The following is a 26,400-nucleotide window of genomic DNA, read 5'->3' as shown; positions in this document are numbered from 1 at the left end:
TGTGATGAGTTTACCTTGTGATGGGCTTTTAGTTTATAATATACAAAGGTAAAAGGAAGTGTTAGTTAAACCGCTCCATCTAGCACCGGTAGAAGTGGGCTTGGTGAGTGATAACTGAACCAATTGTGACGTGTGTGTGTTCATGGGTCCAAGTCTAACCTAACTTAAACTAACAACAAACTTATATTGGATCTATTATTCCAATTCTTCAACAATAAAGTTTTTTTATTATTCGACTACCAAAATGACGTATCATCTATTCATCTATACAAAAGTCATACTGCCACCACTCTCAAAACTCTAGTATTTTATTTTACATTAAGTAGGGCTCGTAGTTGAACATTTGTTTAAGACGCGATTAATTTTTTTTATCGTTGACATTCAATTTTTTTTATAATTTAAATAATATTATTTATGAGTGAATAAATGCTAAATTTAGGACTGATAAACATAACTTATTTGAAAAAAACTGGGCTAATTGGAGCAAAATAAATTTGTATGTGGTTCATGGTCTTAAATTAAAAAAATTGGTCAATTTGGATCACTCAAATTAGAGAACGGGTAAGATTAAGGCCGTGTATCTTTCATAAAAGTTAAACTAAGACGTGTCAACTCCTCATCACCACTGTTGACCCCTCTATCTCCACCCTTATCCTCGTTTTTTGCCACCATTAAAATTGTCTTCGCCACCCGCACGTGCCTCCCTCTTTGCGTCTGCAACCATCACCCTCATAGTGTCGCCACCATTGGAGCTTCCTATTACAATTTTTGTTCTTAATAGTCAAGCGTCACTTCTAAGTACTTCAGATTCAACAAATTAACACATCTAGCTAGCTAAAAACAACCTATTATAGAGTTCATCATCATCATCATTATTGAAATTATTATTATTATTATTATTATTAATCACGCCGTAGACATTTTGAACATAAACTTAAATATATGTGGAAAAGATGCTCACACAATTATTATTACTATTAACTATTCAAAAATTGCAACTTCATTATCTTAAAAAGTCTACTCAATCAAATTCAAACATCTTATAAAGAAGTCTTAAGAGCATCTATAACAACAAATTTATATAAACCGATACCTCATCGTCACATTTGATTCCAATATTTTCTCAAAATTCTCAAAACTCACTTTTTTCCCACAACGACAAACCTCTATAAACCAAATAAAAAATATTAAAACTATATATAGTGTGTATATATGTATATGAGAGAAAGAGAGAGAAAGTGGGTCACATTTAAAGTCCTTCATAAACTGCTCCAAAACTGGCTTGGTTTCAAGATGTAGAATCTATGTTGAATCACCATTTAGCGGGGTTACTAGGACTTGGGTCTCTCTCTTGGGCAGGGCATCAAGTACATGTATCTTTACCTATTAACCAATTTCTAAACGCTGGAGTAGATCCTAAAGAAATACCACTTCCTCGTGAATTTATCTTGAATCGGGATCTGTTGAAGTTTGTAGAAAATGACTTTATCCACAAATTTAATGGCTACAATGATGGAGTTACTTTCTTGTTTATTGGTGCCATGTAGATCCAAACAAGGGGGTTTTCCCCTGTTGTAGATGCTCTAACTCGTAAAGTATTTTTCTATTATTATAATTTAGTTGTGTGATAGCATATATGGTGCATTTCTTCAAATCCACTTTCTCATAACGACCAATTTTGTTTCAGTCTTTGTTTTATGTGTGACTTGAACCCAAGATCTTGTCATCTCAAATCCGGATGTTTAAAGACTTTGTTTTTGTCAACGGACCACCACCCTATTGGTTGCTTAAATCCATGCATGGTTGTTTATAGAACTTCTTTTTAAAGCAATAGATTTTAGCAAATAACTTATACATGATTAGTAAAAGTAATAGATTTTCTTTTGGGTTTGTAAACATAGTTAGTTTGCATTTGTTTATGGCATCGCGACCCTAAAAGCCTAACCGGCCACTTGTTAGAATCTTTGGATGTTCTAGATTTGGCATGTTAGAAAAAGAGAATATACAACCACTCGTGCTAAGAAATCAACAAAACCAAAAAGTTTGTCGTCCACCTTGTAGCTAGTAGATTCTATCACAGCCTTTTTGAGTGCCAAAAAAGTACATGCATGCTTCCAAATGGCAAATGATATTCCCACTTATGCTCACAACACATTTGCCCGTGTGCACTAACTTAACCTCTTGATTATGTAATCTTAAAATTATCAGAACACAAACATCGATCTTGGGACCATCTTAAGTTAACGAACGCAAGATCATCACTAACCATCTTTAGTTTAGCATGATACGCAACGTGTGAAATGAAAACTTTTTAACTAACGAGTTCAAGATATAAACCTTATTTACATTGAACTCTACATGTGACAAATTAAAGGGTCCAACTATAAGAAAACTATAACGCTGGATACATTTGATAGAGATCTAGTTCCACTAATAGTTTAGCGGGATCATTATTACTAGTTGGTTTTAGATTATCACAACTAAATGTAATTACATATTTTTGTTCACTTGTTAAGAAGGTTGAACAAGAAGTCTTTCCTCAAAAAAGTTACTACTTATGAAACTTTTGAATGATGAGGAAGACATGGGTAACTCCTCAAGTTCATCATAGAAGTCGTTTTCTTCCGTTTTTGATGTTGAAGATTTCATAAGATCGGGATATGTTAGCGGTTCTTCATCATTGAATGTATTTTCAAGATTTACTGCCAAGCAGGTTTCGTCTTCTAGAGTTTTGATGATGTGAAAATCATCGCTTCCAAGCTTGATAACAGGCTTTTGCTCTTCAATCTCTTGATCGGGTTCGCAGGTTGCATTGTCTTTTGATATTGGTTTATTTTTGGCTTGTTTGGGGATATTAGGGTTTGGATGATTATGGGTAGAAGTGTAGGTGACTATAAGCATGGATGCATCTGTTCTACATATCTCCACTGTTTCTTGGCTAAACAACTTTTTGATGTGCTGCATTTGTAGTATCCCCTATAAAAAAATATTAGAAAAAAAAAACAACTTTATGAGCAATAATTGATGTTTTAAGTTGGTGGAATTGAGTGATTGGTAAATACCACCTCTATACATTTAGCGCATACATATTTTACACATGGTTTATATGTGCAAGCCTTGCTTGTACCCTTTTTAACTTATGTTGTTTATTCATCAACATGTTTAAAAATCAGGATAACAATAATATTTTGGGGGCAATTGTACTACCATTATTTTAGGTGTAAATAAAAAGATAGTTATAACGTTTTTAACTAGGAGACCAGGAATATCACACATTTGTGAAATTTTATATTGATAAATGCTAAAAGTAGGAATCCTATAATTTCTTCCCAAAATAGAAGAACTTTTTAGTATGGAATATACTAAAAAGAAACTATTAATATCATACTAAATCATTATTCATACTTTTTAAATATGTTTACAATACATGTATTTTGTGAACCTTGTTAAAAAATTGATTTGCTACCTTATAAACTGAAAAAAAAAAAAGTTGATTAAATAAAGTTTCAAGTGTGTAACAATGTTGATATAAGAGTATATAATTTATATCGATGAGTTAACAGTAATTTTTAGGAATTTTCTGCGCAAACTAAAAAAAGAATATGTTGGTTTATTATGATTTAAAAAACATCTTGAGTGAGTATAAGAAAATAATTGAACAAACTAAATTTCAACAACAAAAACCTTGGATAAGGAGATCCTTTTATGGGTTTTTGACCATATTTCCTCCAAGACCAACAATCACAAGAAGGGTTTTGTTCACTCTTCTTTTTCCCTTCATTTTCTTCAAGTTTCACTTTCACCACAATCTTATCAACCACCTTCCCATCTTGCAAAAACAATCATAAAAAGATGAAAACTTTTTGTGCTTTTAGAGTCATATTCATATACAAGTTATAAGTAAAATAATAAAAGAAACAAGAAATCTTAATTTCGATATTGATCTTGATCTTGATGAAGAGTGTACTTGCCTTTTCTTGGAAGCATGAAGATCTTCCATTTTGAACTTGTTTATATGATGAGAAAACTAAAAAAAACTTGTTGAATGGGTGGAATTGAAGTCGGAAGCAGGAGGAAGAAGAAAGCATTAAAGAAAGATATAATTGATTAAGAGTGGGAGAAAAGGAAATAAAGCAATAGATGACAAGAACCATAAACATGCACTTCACTACTTTCACCCATGTGTAGTTACTTTAATACCCTTTCTCCCGGCAACAGATAACAGTTTTTTATCCGTTGTTTATCAAATATACAGGTGGACGAGTTTATTAAATTTAAGTAGTAGTTGGGTGAGGTAAAATCCAAAGTAACACAACATCAAGAAACAATATATGTTTGGACATGTTTGCACGTTTCATGTGTTAATCTTATATACACGAAAATATTTATAAATTAATAATGTTAGAATCAAAATATTTTATTAATTGAGCGAGATACTATTATATCAATAAATTAATAATCTATTAACTTTAATATGTTTTATGTATGACCTTTAAAGTTTCAATGCAATGTACATTCACAAATTAATTGAATTTGTCAAGTTCATTGTTTTTGAATAAGTAAAAAGTTGGTTCATTGTACCGAAAAGTAAATTACAAAAACAAGTTCAAGGCAGCAACAACTCTTCACAACTTTTAGTTGCTATACGAGAATACAATGCCCCAACTATTAAATGCAATGAGGAGATTTGAATATGAACTTAATATAGATTTGAAATTCAACAAAAGAACAAATGACTATGGATTCATTTTTTACTAAACAGTCGTAGAAATTGAAATTTTTTAGTAATTATTAATTTTGTAGTTTCGTTGGGATCAATATATATATATATATACACACTAGGATTTCAAAAAAGTTATTATCTTATTATTTTATCGATTGTGATCCAACTTTGCACTAGTCCCTAGTTGAGACTAGACAAATTTTTAATTTTATCGAGCTTATTAATCTATAGATGTTTAATTGTATTTTATGTTTCCGGAAGATTATAAATGTATAAAACTAGTTGAGATTATTAATTTATAGATGTTTTATGTTTCGGGAAGATTTTTATATACTATCTTGAGACCCATGTACTAAGAGGGTGATCAATAACGTATGTGGGCTCACCACAAGTAGACAAAATACTCACAACTCTAATAGCTTAAAAACTAAAATGGTAAAAGACTCGAAAGCATCTATTGATGGGACATCAATAGTGACATGGTAACGTCCAGAAGAAGTCCGTGTGCATCGAACACAAAGGTCGATGACCAATGTAGCATATTGTTGAGTGAAGGAAGTCGATTGTCCAACAGATAGAAGCCCCACTCACCCAAAAAAGTAAAGTCTTGCTATAATCGAGGAAAGGGAAGAGTGTCATACTCCTTTGAGTATCTGAGTTGTTCAAGAGGAGCCGACTTGGTCAAAGAGTTTTAACCGGTGGGTATTTTTATATTTAGAAAGGGTTTAGACCACGAGAAACACACACGTAATATTCTCTACAAGGATTTACTCATTAGAACCGGCAAGGCATCATAACAGGAACCGAACCGGAATCGATCATTGGATCATCTTTCTCTAAGGTATGAATTCCATCAAGTAAGTTCCTTGATTAAGTTTATATACTTGATTATGACTGAACGAACATATTAGAGTTCAGTTTCTACTAATGGTCTTATTGATATAATCAACATACCCCTGTTTTTATTCCGTTACAATACTCCATTCCATTTCTGATACGGATTCGTATACAAGCAAGCGCTAGAAGACCCTAGCATGATAACCTGCCGTCGAATGCCCGCACGACAGTGAACAAAAACACTTGTTCAAAACAAAGAAATTCTTATTATCAAAACTTAACCATCCAACCTAGAATTACCATTGTTTAAATAGGAAAACAAACACCCAACAAAAAAGGAATAAACATGGAATAAAAATCCTCACCATACGTAAAAAGATAAATACTTAAAATAAAAGATAGATGCAAATAATTGGTTGGATGGGTTGAGACAAAAACCGGCGCTCCTTTCTAGCCACGAGTTGTATCCGGATCCGTATCATCTTCCCCCTCTAAAAAAGGACTCGACTCCGAGTCAGCTTCGTTATCTGGCGCATACGGGGACAAATCAGCAACGTTGAAAGTGGCAGAGACCTTGTAATGGCCTGGTAGATCAATTTTGTACGCATTATCATTGATGCGCCTAAGAACACGGAAAGGCCCGTCAGCCTGTGGATGAAGCTTCCCGAACCGCCCCTGCGGAAATCGTTCCCGGCGCAAGTAAACCCAAACGAGGTCCCCTTCGTTAAAAACCACCTTGCGCCTATGTTTATTAACTCTTGCTTGATACTGTAAATTGTGTTTAACAATTTGCTCCCTTACATGTTCATGCAAAAGTTTAACTTGAGAGGCTTGCTCATCTCCATCAGCACTAAAATGTTCAAACTCCGAAAAAGGAGCCAGATCAAGCGGGGTGAACGGGTTGCATCCATAAACAACAAAGAATGGGCTACGCCCGGTCGAGCTATGGTTCGACCGATTATACGCGAACTCCGCCTGAGGTAGAACAAGATCCCACTTCTTTGGGTTATCACCAACAAGTCTGCGAAGGAGATTCCCCAAACTCCGATTTGTCACCTGGGTTTGACCATCCGTTTGAGGGTGGTGTGAACTACTAAACTGTAACTTTGCACCCAAACGCTTCCATAACGTGCGCCAAAAGTGACTAACAAACTTCATGTCGTTATCCGATCTTATAGACCTTGGCACCCCATGCAAACGAACGATTTCTGCAAAATAAAGACGCGCTACTTGCGACGCGTCAAATGTTTTAACACACGGAATAAAATGATCCATCTTAGAAAAACGATCAACCACGACCATAACGGAATCTTTTTTTCGTTGTGTCAACAGTAAACCCAAGACAAAATCGATACTAACATCCTCCCAAGGCCGAGCGGGTGTAGGCAACGGTGTATACAATCCTTGGTTCGTGTGATGAGTTTTGGCCACATGACAAACACGACACCTCTTCAATATCTTGGAAACTTCTTTTGATATTTTTGGCCAAAAAAATCGATCTCGCACCAATGAAATAGTCTTTTCTCTCCCAAAATGGCCTGCTAGTGCCCCCTGATAGCACTCAAGGATAATCGCTTCACGAAACGACGAGCGGAACGCATAAACGATTTCCTTTGTAAAGAAGTCCCTTCTTTTGGACGAAACACTGATACGGTACATGTTTACACTTTTGCCAAATACTATGAAAGTCAGGGTCATCTTGATATAAAGTGGAAAATGAGTCAAACCCGGTTACCTCAAAAATGACTGAAGTCATAAAAGCTGGACGACGGCTTAGCGCATCAGCGACGGTGTTCTCAGAACCCGCTTTATGGCGGATAACGAATGTGAAATCCTAAAGAGTTTCGACCCACTTTGCATGGCGTGGATTTAACTTTGCTTTGCCTTGGATGAATTTAAGAGCTTGATGGTCCGAGTACAGAATAAATTCACCGGGAAGAAGGTAGTGACGCCAATACTCAAGGCTGCGAATTATTGCATAAAATTCTTTATCATACGTACTATATCTTCGTCTTGCGTCACTCAACTTTTCACTAAAAAATGCAATGGGTCGATGTTGTTGGCTCAATACACCCCCAATACCCATACCCGATGCGTCACATTCTACTTGGAAAACATGCTCGAAGTTTGGCAATGCGAGAACAGGGGCTTGCGTGACAGCGGCTTTAAGGACATCAAAAGAGTGTTGTGCAGCCAATGACCAAGTAAACTTAGAACTTTTTAAGCATTCCGTAATAGGAGCCACAATAGTGCTGAAATTCCGAATAAATTGTCAGTAGAAAGATGCGAGCCCATGAAAACTACGAACATCATGCAATGATTGGGGTGTGGGACACGTGGTGATGGCCAAAACTTTAGACTCATCCATGCGTATACCTGAAGAGGTAGGTCCCAGCAGAGCCCAGTTGGACCCGCAAGACTCACCTCAAAGAGGGACGTCTGCGCAGTTGAACCCGCAAGACTCACCTTCAAGAGGGACGTCTGCGCAAAGGATAAACTCGTAAGACCTTGGAGAGACGTCTGCGCAGAAACCAACTGGATCCGCAGGACCCACCATGCTCAGAGACGTGACGTCCTTACGCGCAGTACGCAAGCTGTTCCCGCAGGAAAAGCCTCCCAATGGTCGACGTACTCCGCCTGTTCCCGTAGCTACGGATACTAGCCATCAGGGAAGGCTACCCGCGCAGCAAGGCTACACGCACAAGGCACTTAACTCTTAAATAATTCAGTAATGTCACCTGAAGGAGTGAGCAAGCCGGGAACACTCCCGCACAAAGCCGGGAACACTCCCGCACAAAGCCGAGAAAACTCCCGCCCAAATGAGCCAGTCCGTACGATACTGGAGGATCTTTTGTACTGTACCTGACGAGTTATTGACAAAAGATCTGACCAAAGATACGACAGCTCACTGACAACAGTATGACGAGCAGCACGCTCTTGTACTGTATGTCACTATTAGCCGCTGCCTACTCACCAACCTGTCGGAAGACGTGCATAGCCTGCAGTTGGTGGAACAGGAATAGTACACAGCCGGCCTGGTCACTATCAGCCGCTGCCTACCCACCAACCACCAGCATGGCATGTGCGTAGCCCACAGTTGGCAGAACAGGAACACTATTCAGCCGGCTGTACCTGCTTGGAAACCTACCTTCGGCTATAAATACTCCAACATCTTGGAATGGTATCATCATCTTATCTCATATCTTATCTGGATATATTACCTGATATCTGCTCTAGTCATTCTCTTAATATACACTTATATTCAAGAGCAATCTAGTCTGATTCTCACGCCGGAGGGTGGTCACAAGGAGGTACCCCCCCTTCTCAGTGACGAGCTCACGGTGTCTGTTTTGCAGGTCATCAGAAGAACCATCTTTGCCGGACCTAACCCTCGTGGGAAACATCTATTTAACCCCCAGATTATCCGTAATCTGCCCGGGGTCGATTAGTGTTTCTTCATTGGCGCCATCCGTGGGAAAAAGCTATAACTTATTCTTTTTCAGTTTTTTCAAACTTTTGGAAAGATGGTTAAGGTTACTCCGTTGCCAAGGCCAACGAGTGACCAAGAAACCCCGGTAACCACAACCCCAGCTACTGGGGGGAATACCTGCGAGTACACAAATTTTACGAACACTACCCCGGTTACCCAAGCCGGGGCAAGTGCAGTAAATTTTACGAACACTACCCTGGTTACCCAAGCCGGGGCAAGTGCAGTAAACAATCCTCTCCAGGGATTCAAAACCCCGGTAACCACAACCCCAGCTACTGGGGGGAACACCGGCGAGTTCATAATTTTTACGAACACTACCCCGGTTACCCAAGCTAAGGCAAGTGCAGTAAACAATCCTTCACTCAAACGCTTAAAAACGCTGACACCTTCGCGTCGACACCAGCTAACATGACTGGTACCTCGAAATAAGGCAGAGCATAAGCTCAAGTGTGACTCGGCTTTTACGCCAGTCATACAAAAGCGCAGAGTAATAGGGGCGGAACAAGCCAACGCGTGTAGAACCCAAGTCAAGGAACTCCTTGACGCGGGCATCGTACGCATTAGCAGATATAAAACATGGGTTGCAAATCCCGTCACGATACCAAAATCTAACAAACAAGGGCGCATGTGCATAGATTTCAAAGACTTGAACAAAGCATGCCCCAAAGATTGTTACCCGTTACCCGAAATTGATCTTAAGGTAGATTCGTTAACGCCGTTTCGCCTTAAATGCTTCCTTGATGCGTATAAAGGGTACCATCAAATCCACATGGCCATTGACGATCTGGACAAAACTGCATTTCGGACGCCCGATGGCACATTCTGTTATCAAATGATGCCATTCGGACTTAAGAATGCCGGGTCCACATACCAACGCCTGATGGACAAAGAGTTTCATGCCTAAATTGGGAGGAACTTGGAAGTCTACATGGATGACCTTGTCATCAAAAGCCTTGACCCAGAAGCGATGTTGAAAGACATCGAAGAAACATTCAACACACTCAGAAGGATAAACATGAAGCTCAACCCGAGCAAGTGTTTTTTTGGGATGGAAGAAGGGAAGTTCTTAGGAGTCATTGTTACAAAAGATAGCTTCAGAGCGAACCCTGAAAAGGTCGAAGCCTTTATCAAAACGGAATCACCTACTACCATCAAGCAAGCTCAGACACTGAATGGACGCCTAGTTGCACTTAACCGCTTCTTGGCAAATCATGCGGATAGGTCGTTCTCATTCGTGTCGACGCTGAGAAACTGTTTCAAGAAAACGCACTTCCGCTGGACACCAGAAGCGGAAGCAGCTTTTCAGGAAATTTGGTCACGCTTGATCGAACTCCCAACACTCACAGCACCAGAAGCGGGAGAGGAATTAATCCTATACCTTTCCGCCACGGAGAGCAAACTCACTCACCTCGTGGCGTAATGGACGCTAAGCAGGCTAATGCGTGTAGAACCCCAGTTGGGGAAAACACGGATGAAACTGCAGCTTCAATGTTGGAGACTACATATTGCGTAAGCAACGATATTCCAAACCGAGTGCATATCGGCTCGAAAGGCTCGATGACGCCCCCATCCCAAGAACATGGAAGGGAGCTCAATTACAAAGGCTGCATGTAGATCAATTCCAAGCTTGTAAAGAAAAGGCCTAGAGCCACTTCTAATGGAAATGATTCTCCAAATCACATTGACGCTGATGATCTTACGTGTGGAAGGCGACAAAACCCGCATAAACAGGTTAGTATTACATTTATACTTGTGAACTTTCCAGACTAATGCCGGTATTCACCGCATAAATATGGAAAGAAGTCGTTGCGTGTGGAAAGCGGCAAAACCCGCATAAACACAAAAAACGGCAAAAATTTCTAAGGAAAAGATGAGGAAAACTTTCACGCAGGTCAGTTATAGGTGAAGTTTGGTCATCCCACTAAATGAAAGTGACGGTCCTACCCGCACAAATCATGATAGAGGAAACTGAATTAACCTATCGACAACCACGCGTCGAAAGGTTAACTTATTTATAACACTTAGAAAATTTTTAAAAAGATGAAAAAAACCTTCACGCAGGTCAGTTGTGACATCTGCCCTGATCCGACCCGACCCAGGTACCCGTTTCTCTGACCCGATCTCTTTCTTTTATGATTTAATATTTATTTATACTTATATTTTACTTTTAATAATAAAAATATATATTTCCTTCCCGCCTTTTTCTCTCTCTTTCTTTCCGCCGTCCCGTCCCTCTTCCTTCTCTCATTCCGCCTTCTTTTCCCTCTTGTCGCCGTCCCGCCCTTAAGCCTTGTTTCCCTCAACTCTTTGCTTGTCCTTTGGTTCTTCCCGCCTAAGGATGTCTGCAGCTCCACGCGCCAGACTCCTTACATGGAAGCCTGCGTGAAGACATCTTGTTCCTGCGATGCGTGAAGAGAACTCTTCTCGCAGCGCGCTAAGAATGCATGTTCTTCCCGCAATGCGCTAAGAATGTATGTTCTTCCCGCGATGCGCTTAGAATTCTAGTTCACGCAGCACGCTAAGGATGCGATTCTTCCCGCAGTGCGCTAAGGGTTGTTGTGCCAGCCTTCGCGCTCGCGCACTCAGCCTTCCCGCGCTTAACCCTTGTATCTTCTGTTTAAATCTAGCCGTTTGCTTTTGTGTTGTCTTATCTTTTGAGCCGTTGACCTAACCCATCTGATGTCTGAATAGTTACTTTCGGCGCAGCATGCGTACCAACCCCATTGGTTGGTAGAAAAAGTGACTGACATTATCTTTTGAGATCTGCTTTTGCCATGCTTGACCAGTACCTTTATCTGAACCGCCCATGCTTTTTTTACTGTTCCCTGACAGCTTTATCTTGCCCCCTGCAGCTGCCATATCTTTTGATATCTTTACTTTTCAGAACTTTTTACCGTTGATATCTTTTCTTTTACTTTTTGAGATCTTTTCCCCTTTTTCTAGGGTTTGTGTCTCCTAGGGTTTTCCTATAAATAATAATAATATTTTCATAACACATCACACACAAACACTTAATCTCTCCTGTTCTCTTGCTCCTTGCTCTCTCTGCCGTCTTCCTCTCTGCCTCCGTCTTCCTCCCTGTTCTGCCCTGCTTTTCCGGTAATATATATATATATTATATAATAATTTACTTATTAATTATGCTAACTTATTATCAAGACTTAAAACAGATCGTTAAAACAATAATCTTAATTATAGGTTAACTTTGCTTGTTTAAGAGTTGATTCTTGCATATCTTTCACCGCATCGTTTATCAAGTGAGTTATCTCGTATCTAATCCCTTTTTATTTTAAATGCTTTGGGATGTTCATGTGTTCATACAAAACTTGAGTCTTAAACTGTTTATGAACTTTAGTCGCGCAGTATCCCATGTGTTGAGGACGTAGACTTGGCTGTTTATTTGTATGTGTGGATCATTAACCGTATGGACGGTCTATTCCGCAGTTTTCATGGTACCATTAGATGAACACGGGAGAACATTCGTTTATGATTTCTCTTTTGTTTACACATGCACAGTTAGTCTTGTTTGTGAGCTCAATTGTGAGCACTGGCAGTCTTGTCTCTTAGAGTTGGTCCCGATCAGATTACACCCTTGTTGAAAACCAGACATACACATGTTGCGCGCAGATTTATTGTTATCTATGTATTGTATTAAACTTGATTTCTCACCAACACGCAAGTGTTTGACGTTTATTTTAACACATGTTCAGGTTTGCAGTAGCTGTTTTGGAGCTTGTGGACACGTAGGACGTTTTTACTTTTGGACCTAGAATTAAAATGTATCAAGACAAGTTAATGTTGTTTGAATGTTATAATTTATAATATATTGATTTATGTTTGATTTATGTTCTTTATTTTCCCCGCTGCGCGTGCGCGATAAAATGTGTATTAATAAATATTGACACCAATAGTGTCGCGAGTAATGAAGCAATATGTGGCGCCCCGATGTATAATCCGCCTTTGGTCGGGGTGTTACAGATTGGTATCAGAGCTCGTTGACTTTAGGATAGGTGGTTAGACGTAACGGCCTAGAATACCTAAGAGTCCCTTCTCGCGCATGAGAGAAATCTCATGTTTGCGCGCTTATTGTTAATTACTCGTTATTTATGAATATGCTCGCGCCTGCGCAGTATATGATTTTATGTTTTATTTCGCGATATTTCGATTTTTGTTGAATTTCGATTTTATTGATTTTACTTACATATTCGTTTGTTGGGATTGAAAATCCGAAAAGTCATGGTGATACATGAATAGTTGATTTTCAATTTCCATTTACGATTATGTTCTAAGGTTGGAGACTTGAAAAGTCATGGTGATACATGAATTGTCAACCTCCAATACTCATTTTCTTGTATGTTTTATATTGAGGATTGAAAAGTCATGGTGATACATGAATCGTCAATCTCCAATACTCGTTTGCTCGTATATTTTAAATTGGGAATTCGGAAAGTCATGGTGATACATGAATTGTCGATTCTTGATTCGAATTTGTTACCTTTATTAAGTCTGCATTTAGGATCATTTATTTTACTTTAACTTTTGATAGCATCTAACTCCGTGAAACCAAGCTTTATAAAGTTATACTTTGCGATAAAACCAAGATATTAACTAAAATTAAAACTTTTATAGAATGCCTCCGCTATCTCGCCGATTTCAGAGAAGAGAAGCCTCGCGCATGCGTAGACAGCAACGTTCCCAGGAAATGGCCGCCGCAATAGCCCAAGCCTTAAACCAAAACAATGCTAATACCTCCAGTTACAACATTAAATCCTTCAATGCGGGTAACCCTCCAAAGTTCACAGGTCTTGGAGGAGCCACCGTGATGCTCCAATGGCTCGAGAAGATAGAAAACACTTTCCTCCACACCCAATGCCCCTCAGACAGACGAACCCTGTATGCTTCCAGTGTCCTGGAATCCAGAGCGCTTACATGGTGGAATGGAGTAGCTCATGCGCGTGGCGCAGAGGCTGCTTCTAGCATAACATGGGAGGAATTCAAGGAAATTCTTACGCGAGAATTCTGCCCTCCCAACGAAGTTAAGCGCCTGGAGGAGGAATTTTGGAACCTTAAGCAGTACAGTGGTGAAGCGCGCGAGTACGCGACGCGCTTCCATGAACTAAGCCTGCTTGTCCCTCACCTTGTTACCCCTACCCGCCGAGCAATCGAGAAATTCCTTGGGGGTCTCCCCATGGAAATTCAAGATTCTGTATGGGCCAGAAACCCAGTTACCCTCTCTGACGCCATTGAGTTGGCCGCTGTGCTCAGCGACAACCATGTCAGAGCAGGAACTCTGTTCCTGCGGGGAACTGAGAAGACCAAAACCACCAAAACTGTCCCTGAACCCGCAGAAACCAAACCAGAACCCTCAAACCGTAACAACCTCAAGCGCAGGCGCAAGGCCTATGCGCTTACCAACCCGCCCATTGTCCAGCAACCCGTTTACCAACCCCCAGTTTACGCCCCTCAACCCCTGTCAACCTACCCAACACCTCCTGTAGTCCACAACTATGCCTTAACCAATCCAGCACTCCCTGCCCCGCCAACTAAGAAACCTTACACAGGAAACCATCCCTTTTGCCCAACCTGTAGATTTCACCACCCAACCCAAACCCCGTGTCGACTTTGTACCCGATGTGGCCGTACTGGTCACACTGCTGAGAACTGTAGAGTCCTTCTCGCCAATCCAATTGCGCCAACCCCACCAGTCTACCCGCAGAATCCACAACCAACCTACCAAAACCCACGACCCAGATCGTGCTTTAACTGCGGTGATCCCAGTCATTTCCGGAACGCGTGCCCGAGACTGCAAGTGCAAATCACACAAGCGAATCCGGTGAACCAGATTTCGAACCAAGTGACGCGTGGACGAGCTTTTAACATAACCGCGCACCAAGCGCAAGCGAATAATGACGTAGTTAATGGTACATTTTTACTTAACGGATTTTATGCTTCTGTACTTTTTGATACTGGCGCCGATCGAAGTTTTATCTCTCGCGCCTTCGAGCAGAAGCTTGCGCGACCGCGCAGCGATTTAAAAGAAGATTTTTCAGTTGAATTGGCTAACGGTGAAACTGTTTTAATTAACTCAGTGATTAAAGATTGTACGCTTAATCTTAACGAAAACGATTTTCTAATCGACCTCATCCCTATGCCTCTTGGAAGCTTTGATGTTATCATTGGTATGGACTGGCTCTCGAATAATCGCGCCGAAGTTATTTGCGCCAAGAAATTGATTCGCCTACCTCGAGAAAATGGTGATCTTTACATTTACGGCGAAAAACCCTCCAGTGGTCTTAAACTTATGTCTTGCGCCGAAGCCCAAAGGCTCATGCGGAAGAAGTATATTGCATTTCTAGCCCATGTGGTTTAACCTGCTGAAGAGGAGAAGCTTCGCGATATCCCTGAAGTTTTTCCTGATGATCTTCCTGGTATCCCTCCCGCTCGTGAAGTCGAGTTCCGTATTGATCTTGTCCCTGGTGCTTCCCCCGTAGCTAAATCTCCTTATCGTCTTGCACCCGCTGAGATGCAAGAATTGGCCAGCCAACTTCAAGAGTTGACTGCTAAAGGATTCATTCGCCCTAGCTCTTCGCCCTGGGGTGCTCCGGTGTTGTTCGTTAAAAAGAAAGATGGATCGTTTCGCATGTGTATTGATTACCGCGAGTTGAACAAACTCACCATTAAAAACCGGTATCCCTTACCGCGTATTGACGACCTCTTTGATCAACTCCAAGGTGCCTCTTGTTTCTCGAAGATTGATCTCCGCTCTGGCTATCACCAGTTGCGCATCCGCGATGAAGATGTTCCGAAGACTGCTTTTCGAACTCGTTATGGCCATTTTGAATTCTTGGTCATGTCCTTCGGTCTAACCAACGCACCCGCCGTTTTCATGGATCTAATGAATCGGGTGTGTAGGCCTTTCTTGGATAAATTCGTGATCGTGTTTATCGATGACGTTCTGATTTATTCCAAGACTAAGGCCGAGCATGAACAACATCTTCGATTGGTGTTGCAAAAGCTTCAAACCGAGCAACTCTTTGCCAAGCTCTCCAAGTGTGAATTCTGGTCGGATGAAGTACAGTTTCTTGGCCATGTTGTGAACAAGATGGGTATTCATGTCGACCCATCCAAGATTGAAGCAATCAAGAACTGGATTACGCCATCCTCTCCTTCCGAGATCCGTTCCTTTCTGGGCTTAGCTGGTTATTACCGGCGCTTCATTTCGAACTTCTCGAAGATCGCTTTGCCTTTAACAGCTCTGACGCACAAAGGTAAACCGTATATTTGGGGCTCGAAGCAAGAAGAAGCCTTTCTAACGCTCAAGCGTTTGTTGTGTGAAGCTCCTGTTCTTGCGCTACCTGAGGGTAATGATGATTTTGTCGTGTATTGCGATGCATCCAACCAAGGTCTTGGTTGTGTTCTTATGCAACGAGGCAAGGTTATCGCTTACGCATCGAGGCAACTTAAGGTTCATGAAAAGAATTATACAACTCACGACCTCGAGCTTGGTGCAGTTGTTTTTGCCTTGAAGATCTGGAGACACTACCTTTATGGTACTAAGTGTATCCTCTACACTGACCATAAAAGCCTTCAGCATATCTTTGATCAAAAGGAACTTAACATGAGGCAACGCCGATGGAACGAACTCATCAGCGATTACGATTGTGAGATCCGGTATCATCCTGGTAAGGCTAATGTGGTAGCCGATGCGCTCAGCCGAAAACCCTGCCAACTTAACTGTATCTTGCCGCGCACGCATCTTCACTTTGCGCCGATTCAAAGCAACCTTGAATCGCGTATTCGTGACGCGCAGCGCGCATCCATCAGTAACGGTAGCCTTCGCGCCGAGTTAGCGTGTGGCGCGGAAGCGCACTTTGTCCCTAATCTGAGTGGAATTCTCTGCTATCTTAATCGCATCTGGATCCCCTTTGATGAGAATCTTCGCGCTGATATCCTGAGTGAAGCGCACAAATCTCGGTATTCTATTCATCCTGGCGCTGATAAGATGTACAAGGATTTGCGCATAACTTATTGGTGGCCCGGTATGAAAAAGGATATTGCTGTGTTCGTAGCTAAATGCCTGACTTGTTCTAAAGTGAAAGCTGAACACCAACGCCCATCTGGTTTGCTCGAACAACCAGAAATTCCTACGTGGAAATGGGAATGTGTAGCAATGGACTTTATTACCAAGTTACCTTTGACAGCAAGCAAACATGATAGCATTTGGGTAATAGTGGATCGATTGACTAAGTCTGCTCACTTCCTGCCCATTCGTGAAAACTACCGTGTTGAGCAACTCGCGCAGCTGTATGTCAAGGAAATTGTCTGCCGCCATGGTACTCCTTTGAGCATCATATCCGATCGCGATGGCCGTTTTATATCTCGCTTTTGGAAATCTCTCCAATCTGCGCTAGGAACTCGCTTGGACATGAGTACGGCATATCATCCTCAGACTGACGGTCAGTCTGAGCGAACTATTCAAACTCTTGAGGACATGCTCCGATCTTGTGTTCTTGATTTTGGAGGTAATTGGGATTCGCACCTGCCTTTGATCGAGTTTTCTTATAACAACAGCTATCATTCCAGTATCGGTATGGCCCCATTTGAAGCACTTTACGGTCGTAAGTGCCGCTCCCCGATCTGTTGGAGCGAAGTGGGTGAAACTCAAATCACAGGACCCGAACTTGTTCAAGAGACAACCGATAAAATCGCCAAGATCCGTGATCATCTGCTGACTGCCAGAAGCCGACAGAAGAGTTACGCAGATCGCAGACGAAAGCCTCTCGAATTTCAAGTTGGTGATCTTGTTCTCCTCAAAGTGTCGCCTTGGAAAGGTGTTGTCCGCTTTGGGAAGAAAGGTAAGCTTGCTCCTCGTTATGTTGGTCCATTTAAGATTCTCGCGCGTGTGGGAAAAGTTGCCTACAGACTTGACCTGCCGCCCGCGCTCAGTAATGTGCATCCAACGTTCCATGTATCCAATCTCAAGAAGTGTTTAGCTGACGAGAACCTTCACATCCCACTTGATGAAGTTCAAGTTGATGAATCTATGCATTTCGTTGAGAAGCCTGTTGAGATTATGGATCGCGAGGTTAAGCAAACCAAGCGCAGTCGTATCCCTATCGTGAAAGTTCGTTGGGAGTCCAAGCGCGGAGCCGAGTTTACATGGGAAAGGGAAGATCAAATGAAGATCAAGTACCCGCACCTGTTCTCTGCGCAACCTACTTCGAGATAAATTTCGGGACGAAATTTCTTAAAGTAGGGGAGACTGTGACATCTGCCCTGATCCGACCCGACCCAGGTACCCGTTTCTCTGACCCGATCTCTTTCTTTTATGATTTAATATTTATTTATACTTATATTTTACTTTTAATAATAAAAATATATATTTCCTTCCCGCCTTTTTCTCTCTCTTTCTTTCCGCCGTCCCGTCCCTCTTCCTTCTCTCATTCCGCCTTCTTTTCCCTCTTGTCGCCGTCCCGCCCTTAAGCCTTGTTTCCCTCAACTCTTTGCTTGTCCTTTGGTTCTTCCCGCCTAAGGATGTCTGCAGCTCCACGCGCCAGACTCCTTACATGGAAGCCTGCGTGAAGACATCTTGTTCCTGCGATGCGTGAAGAGAACTCTTCTCGCAGCGCGCTAAGAATGCATGTTCTTCCCGCAATGCGCTAAGAATGTATGTTCTTCCCGCGATGCGCTTAGAATTCTAGTTCACGCAGCACGCTAAGGATGCGATTCTTCCCGCAGTGCGCTAAGGGTTGTTGTGCCAGCCTTCGCGCTCGCGCACTCAGCCTTCCCGCGCTTAACCCTTGTATCTTCTGTTTAAATCTAGCCGTTTGCTTTTGTGTTGTCTTATCTTTTGAGCCGTTGACCTAACCCATCTGATGTCTGAATAGTTACTTTCGGCGCAGCATGCGTACCAACCCCATTGGTTGGTAGAAAAAGTGACTGACATTATCTTTTGAGATCTGCTTTTGCCATGCTTGACCAGTACCTTTATCTGAACCGCCCATGCTTTTTTTACTGTTCCCTGACAGCTTTATCTTGCCCCCTGCAGCTGCCATATCTTTTGATATCTTTACTTTTCAGAACTTTTTACCGTTGATATCTTTTCTTTTACTTTTTGAGATCTTTTCCCCTTTTTCTAGGGTTTGTGTCTCCTAGGGTTTTCCTATAAATAATAATAATATTTTCATAACACATCACACACAAACACTTAATCTCTCCTGTTCTCTTGCTCCTTGCTCTCTCTGCCGTCTTCCTCTCTGCCTCCGTCTTCCTCCCTGTTCTGCCCTGCTTTTTCGGTAATATATATATATTATATAATAATTTACTTATTAATTATGCTAACTTATTATCAAGACTTAAAACAGATCGTTAAAACAATAATCTTAATTATAGGTTAACTTTGCTTGTTTAAGAGTTGATTCTTGCATATCTTTCACCGCATCGTTTATCAAGTGAGTTATCTCGTATCTAATCCCTTTTTATTTTAAATGCTTTGGGATGTTCATGTGTTCATACAAAACTTGAGTCTTAAACTGTTTATGAACTTTAGTCGCGCAGTATCCCATGTGTTGAGGACGTAGACTTGGCTGTTTATTTGTATGTGTGGATCATTAACCGTATGGACGGTCTATTCCGCAGTTTTCATGGTACCATTAGATGAACACGGGAGAACATTCGTTTATGATTTCTCTTTTGTTTACACATGCACAGTTAGTCTTGTTTGTGAGCTCAATTGTGAGCACTGGCAGTCTTGTCTCTTAGAGTTGGTCCCGATCAGATTACACCCTTGTTGAAAACCAGACATACACATGTTGCGCGCAGATTTATTGTTATCTATGTATTGTATTAAACTTGATTTCTCACCAACACGCAAGTGTTTGACGTTTATTTTAACACATGTTCAGGTTTGCAGTAGCTGTTTTGGAGCTTGTGGACACGTAGGACGTTTTTACTTTTGGACCTAGAATTAAAATGTATCAAGACAAGTTAATGTTGTTTGAATGTTATAATTTATAATATATTGATTTATGTTTGATTTATGTTCTTTATTTTCCCCGCTGCGCGTGCGCGATGAAATGTGTATTAATAAATATTGACACCAATAGTGTCGCGAGTAATGAAGCAATATGTGGCGCCCCGATGTATAATCCGCCTTTGGTCGGGGTGTTACATCAGTTATATGTGAAGTTTGGTCATCCCACTAAATGAAAGTGCCGGTCCTACCCGCACAAATCATGATAGAGGAAACTTAACTAACCTATTGACAACCGCGCGTCGAACGGTTAACTTATTCAAAACACTGGGAAAATTGCTAAAATAAACTAAAATATGCATGCGCAAGTCATGTAACGTTTATAACGCAAGTCACAAAGATTCAAAAGTAAGCGGGACTATACCCCTTACCTTGGCAACCAAGTAACTATAAGACGGGTGCGGGTACAGTGTCAAGGCAAAACCCTTCACATACTTAGCACCCGCAGGGAATTGAAGCCAAGAATACCTCGGCAACCAAGTAACTATAAGACGGGTGCGGGTACAGTGTCAAGGCAAAACCCTTCACATACTTAGCACCCGCAGGGAATTGAAGCCAGAAATACCTTGGAAGTAAAGTAACTATAAGACGAGTGCGGGTACAGTGTCAAGGTGAAACCCTTCACATACTTAGCACTCCGCAGGGAATTGAAACCAAGAAGGATCTTCTGGGCCATGCTTGCGGAAACGGGAATAACATCCCCGCATAGCGGGAACGTCGAGAACTAGATTGTTTGAAGCACCAAGATGGAATTGGTTGTTTAACATAATTGATCACTATGTTCAAAACTACTAAAACCTTATGGAGAATCTACACAAGTGGAACTCAACGCTCCTGACTTGCGAGGAGGTTACAGACCTACCCGCATCATACCCAAAGATCAAGTAGAAAAGTCGGGAATTTCTGCACGTGACATTAGGACTTCCGCGGGAGGAATCCCCATGGAAAACCTTAAAACTAAACCCTTTTCAAAACTCTTTGCTTGAGTCCAAAAGTTCACCTCACTTATTAACAATTCATGAGAAGAACATTGGACTGGGGGGACTTGAAGAGGTAGGTCCCAGCAGAGCCCAGTTGGACTCGCAAGACTCACCTCAAAGAGGGACGTCTGCGCAGTTGAACCCGCAAGACTCACCTTCAAGATGGACGTCTGCGCAAAGGATAAACTCGCAAGACCTTGGAGAGACGTCTGCGCGGAAACCAACTGGATCCGCAGGACCCACCATGCTCAGAGACGTGACGTCCTTACGCGCAGTACGCAAGCTGTTCCCGCAGGAAAAGCCTCCCAATGGTCGACGTACTCCGCCTGTTCCCGCAGCTACGGATACTAGCCATCAGGGAAGGCTACCCGCGCAGCAAGGCTACACGCACAAGGCACTTAACTCTTAAATAATTCAGTAATGTCACCTGAAGGAGTGAGCAAGCCGGGAACACTCCCGCACAAAGCCGGGAACACTCCCGCACAAAGCCGGGAACACTCCCGCACAAAGCCGGGAAAACTCCCGCCCAAATGAGCCAGTCCGTACGATACTGAAGGATCTTTTGTACTGTACCTGACAAGGTATGGACAAAAGATCTGACCAAAGATACGACAGCTCACTGACAACAGTATGACGAGCAGCACGCTCTTGTACTGTATGTCACTATTAGCCGCTGCCTACTCACCAACCTGTCGGAAGACGTGCATAGCCTGCAGTTGGTGGAACAGGAATAGTACACAGCCGGCCTGGTCACTATCAGCCGCTGCCTACCCACCAACCACCAGCATGGCATGTGCGTAGCCCACAGTTGGCAGAACAGGAACACTATTCAGCCGGCTGTACCTGCTTGGAAACCTACCTTCGGCTATAAATACTCCAACATCTTGGAATGGTATCATCATCTTATCTCATATCTTATCTGGATATATTACCTGATATCTGCTCTAGTCATTCTCTTAATATACACTTATATTCAAGAGCAATCTAGTCTGATTCTCACGCCGGAAGGTGGTCACAAGGAGGTACCCCCCCCTTCTCAGTGACGAGCTCACGGTGTCTGTTTTGCAGGTCATCAGAAGAACCATCTTTGCCGGACCTAACCCTCGTGGGAAACATCTATTTAATCTGCCCGGGGTCGATAAGTGTTTCTTCAATACCATTACCAGACACCAAGTATCCCAAGAAAATAACCTCCGTTGTTAAGAAGTGACACTTTTTTTCATTTGCGTAAAGTTGCTGCTCTCGGAGGATCATGAAAACGTCCCAAAGGTGGTGGAGATGTTGTGCCACATCACTACTAAACACTAGTATGTCATCGAAATAAACGACAACACACCAACCAATAAGAGGCTTGAAAATATGATTCATCAACCGCATAAACGTACTTGGTGCATTAGACAGCCCAAATGGCATAACCATCCATTCATACAACCCATCCCGCGTTTTGAACGCTGTTTTCCACTCATCACCATGCCTCATGCGAATCTGGTGATACCCACTACGTAAATCGAGTTTTGAGAAAATCGTCGCACCATGCAAATGATCCAGCAAGTCGTCAAAACGTGGAATAGGGAACCGGTACTTGATTGTAATTTTGTTAACTGCTCGACTATCCACACACATCCAAAAAGCGCCACCCGTCTTGGGCACTAACAGAGCCGGTACGGCACAGGGACTCATACTCTCCCAAATGAGACCTTTCTCTAAGAGTTTAGAGACTTGACGATGTAACTCCGCGGACTCTTTCGGATTCATCCTATAAGCCGGTTTGTTTGGTATGCTTGCGCCCGGCAAAAAGTCGATACAATGTTGAATCTCCTGTTCGAGAGGAAGACCTGCGGGAATTTCGTCAGGAAAAACAGTATGAAATTCAGACAAAAGTGGTTGTACCTCTGGTGGAACGATTGGAACACTAGGATTTTCTTCGGCAATCAAGAGGCCAAAAAAAATATGGTTATGCCGATTTTTTGTGAGACCGGTGAACTCATTGCGTGTTATGAGCATCGATGTCGGTCCCTCGTCTCGTGGATCATATGGTGCTAGGGTAATATGAAGATCATCTTTTTTGAACGTATATGTATTGCGGAACCCGTCGTGTTTAACTCGACGATCGTACTGCCACGGGCGTCCCAACAAGATGTGACAGGCGTCCATTGGTAGGACTTCACACCACAATTCATCCGTATGCTTATTACCAATCGAAAACTGAACCAAGCATCGATGAGTAACCTTGAGGATATTACCCTTTTTGAGCCAAGTAAGTTGATAAGGTTCCGGGTGGTCTTGTAATGGTAACTGTAGTTTTTCCACCATTGAAGTGGCCACAATATTTTCACAACTTCCACCATCAATTACAACAGTGCAAACCTTACCCTTAAAGGTACACTTGGTGCGAAAAATGTTATTACGAAGCCATAAGGTGTCATCGGATATATCAGCGACGGAGGTGCTGAACACACGTTGAAGGACGAGTGCTTCGCCTCGATCAGGGTAAAGAACATCTGAAGTCGGAGTTTCATCTTCATCAGTATCATACGTGGGTGCGGGTTCGTCAACAAGACCAACAGTCTGTTTATTAGGACACTCACGTTTAAGATGGCCAATACCGTGACATTTGTAACAGCGTTGTGCGCTATCAGACGACCCAGATGGAATCGCTGGAGTAAGGTTGGTGTCGGCTTTGATTGGGCTGGCTCGTGGTGGTAATGAAGTTGATGCCGGTGCTCGGGAAAAAGTCGGAGGACGACCGGGTATTTTAGCTTTGGCTAATAACTGTTTTTCCACCTGAAGGGCTAACCTGCAAACATCGTTAAACGACCAATATTGTTGTAACTGAATGACATCCGCAATGTCGGACCAAAGTGCGGTTAAAAACCGAGCAATAACCTGTTCTTCATCCTCGTACACATCGCAACACATACGCATGCGTTCAAATGCAGGGATAAATTCTACAACAGACAACATTAGTTGTTTGAAATTATGGTAATCCAAAAAAGAGTCTTGGCGGTGATTAACGGGTAAAAACTTCGACCGTAATAACCGCTTCATCTTGTCCCACGAGTCAACCTTGTGTTTTCCCTCCCTATACCTCTGTTTTTGTACCTGTTCCCACCATAATGAAGCACTTTTTTTTAACTTAATTGCTACGAGTTTTACCTTGAGGTTGTTAGGAACATCTCGAAGGTCGAAGATGTGTTCCACTGTTTGAAGCCAATCAATGAAATCATCTGGTTGCATGCTGCCTTCGAAGTCTGGAATCTCAGTACGAATACTCAAAGCTCGAATATGATCAACCGGTGGTGGCGGATCATGAAGCGGACGACGACCAAAGACATTGTGAAACCCGTTGTCGCCATCGTCCCACACATTCGTTTCTGTAGCGGAGTCATCTTCCCTGTGAAACTAGTTGAGTTCAAGTTCACGAATCCGTTGTTGTAGACGTTCAATCTCAGCAACGTCGCGAGGATCACGTTGTTCATGACCGTTGCCTCTGGCGGCGAATCTACGGTGTTGATGACGACGATCTCTCCCTTGCGCAGACATCCTGAGTAACCCAGAGCTGCTGATACCACTTGATACGGATTCGTATACAAGCGAGCGCTAGAAGACCCTAGCGTGATAACCTGCCGTCAAATACCCGCACGACAGAGAACAAAAACACTTGTTCAAAACAAAGAAATTCTTATTATCAAAACTTAACCATCCAACCTCGAATTACCATTGTTTAAATAGGAAAACAAACACCCGGAATAAACATGGAATAAAAACCCTCACCATACGTAAAAAGATAAATACATAAAATAAAAGACAGATGCAAATAATTGGTTGGATGGGTTGAGACAAAAACCGGCGCTCCTTTCTAGCCACGAGTTGTATCCGGACCCGTATCAATTTCACATGGTATTTCATTTCTTTAATGCAAGCGCTACCTATGTGTTAAGGATGGGAATCAATATTTATATAATTAAGAGGAGAAAGTGCTTTGCAAGGTTGTTGTTGGTGAGCTCTTAATTTCTTCACATCTGTTTCTATAAATGAATTCTATTCCATAGTTAAAGTATGTCACCGAATAACTTGTCACATTTGCTCCCCAAAATCTTAAATAGGTTATGAACCATCATAAGAACTTTGTTTTTTTGGAATGTGTCTATGAGAGTTATCTCTTTATTGCACTTTCATGTTTGATTACTTGCCTCATTAGGATGTTAGTCTAGCTCGCAGTTAATTCTCATCATTGAATTTTTTTCTCCTTCCAACCACGACACAAGACATGCCCCACACATGTATCCCTCAATAACCAGTGATTCACTTGGACTAGGTAGGTTCATAGTATCTCATCACATCATTCAGTTGTTTCCTTAATGACTTATTTATCCACCCACGTATGATGTCATATACGAGCTTAAATAATTCGACCCCACATTTACAGATTCCCTAGGAATAAGCTCATTATATCATGGGCATTAGACATCCAACCTTTGGAGTCTTACTATAAGAATAAGCCGAATTCCACATTGTATTGCCAATTCAAGATCAATAATCCCTTCATTAGGGATGCGTACACATACGTGATGAAGGACTTAATAAAGCCCTTAATTGGTATAGCAAACCCATAGGAAAAATAGCCCGTTGAAAACTTCCTTCTCCAAATTTTATAACAACCAAAATGATAACGCATGTCACAATTTATAAAATATCGATTCATACATGTCATCATCCTACTAGAACCCTGACATTCAAACCTATCTTTCTGTTATAATGTCTGCGCTCCAACCCTGTGATTTTGCCTTATGGAATCATGGTATCCTAACCCACAACCATAGTAACTATGTGAACTTATGTTTGCTTACCCGGTATGTCAAAACTTTTCCCTCCCTGAATAGAAGTAATACGTAATTAATTAATTCTTGTACAGTCCTCATTCCAAATTTACATCCATTTGAGTATATTGGCATGATTTTCTTCGTGAACATATGTCTAATAAATGAAAATGGTGTACCCATCTATGTTGCAACTGGATGTTAGTTCCTGCCAACAATATTTTCATCTAGTCATTCTTTCCTTAAAAAAATAATAATAAATAAAATAAAATAAAATAAATGAAAACCGAATTGAGTCTTCCACCCTATTAATTAAATCACAAGTCCTGCTTATAATTTTATCACCATATTCTTAGTTGATAACTACCGCCCTATTAATTAAATCTCGAGTGGTCTGCTTGTAATTTCATCTCCATATTCTTAGTTGATGACTTTAAATTCCTTCATTGGCTAACTTCTAATAAGATTCTTCCATAACTATGAACTAATTTTTTTTCGAGATAACATAAATTAAATTT

At 41.5% G+C, this 26,400-nt stretch overlaps 1 protein-coding gene and 1 pseudogene across 2 annotated transcripts; both read right to left on the bottom strand.

The window, feature by feature from the left end:
- Window positions 1–2,295: 2,295 nt before the first annotated feature.
- On the bottom strand, window positions 2,296–4,310 carry LOC143615248 (uncharacterized; annotated as a pseudogene). The gene is made up of 3 exons (XR_013150438.1): window positions 3,968–4,310; window positions 3,685–3,821; window positions 2,296–2,976 (listed from the first exon to the last, which is right to left on the bottom strand). The product of XR_013150438.1 is annotated as an uncharacterized LOC143615248 (transcript).
- A 17,868-nt stretch (window positions 4,311–22,178) lies between these two features.
- Window positions 22,179–25,260, bottom strand: LOC143615250 (uncharacterized). The gene is made up of 3 exons (XM_077088421.1): window positions 25,256–25,260; window positions 24,219–24,456; window positions 22,179–24,164 (listed from the first exon to the last, which is right to left on the bottom strand). The coding sequence occupies exons 1-3, from the start codon at window positions 25,258–25,260 to the stop codon at window positions 22,179–22,181; spliced, it is 2,229 nt and encodes a 742-aa protein (XP_076944536.1).
- Window positions 25,261–26,400: the final 1,140 nt, after the last annotated feature.

Source organism: Bidens hawaiensis, unplaced genomic scaffold (assembly GCF_021521415.1).
Source record: "Bidens hawaiensis isolate Kalapana, Puna unplaced genomic scaffold, B.hawaiensis_p1.1 tig00042357_1, whole genome shotgun sequence".
Classification (NCBI taxonomy): Eukaryota; Viridiplantae; Streptophyta; class Magnoliopsida; order Asterales; family Asteraceae; genus Bidens; species Bidens hawaiensis.
The sequence above is the reverse complement of the archived record's forward strand: the minus strand, read 5'-3'. Positions and strand labels throughout refer to the sequence as shown.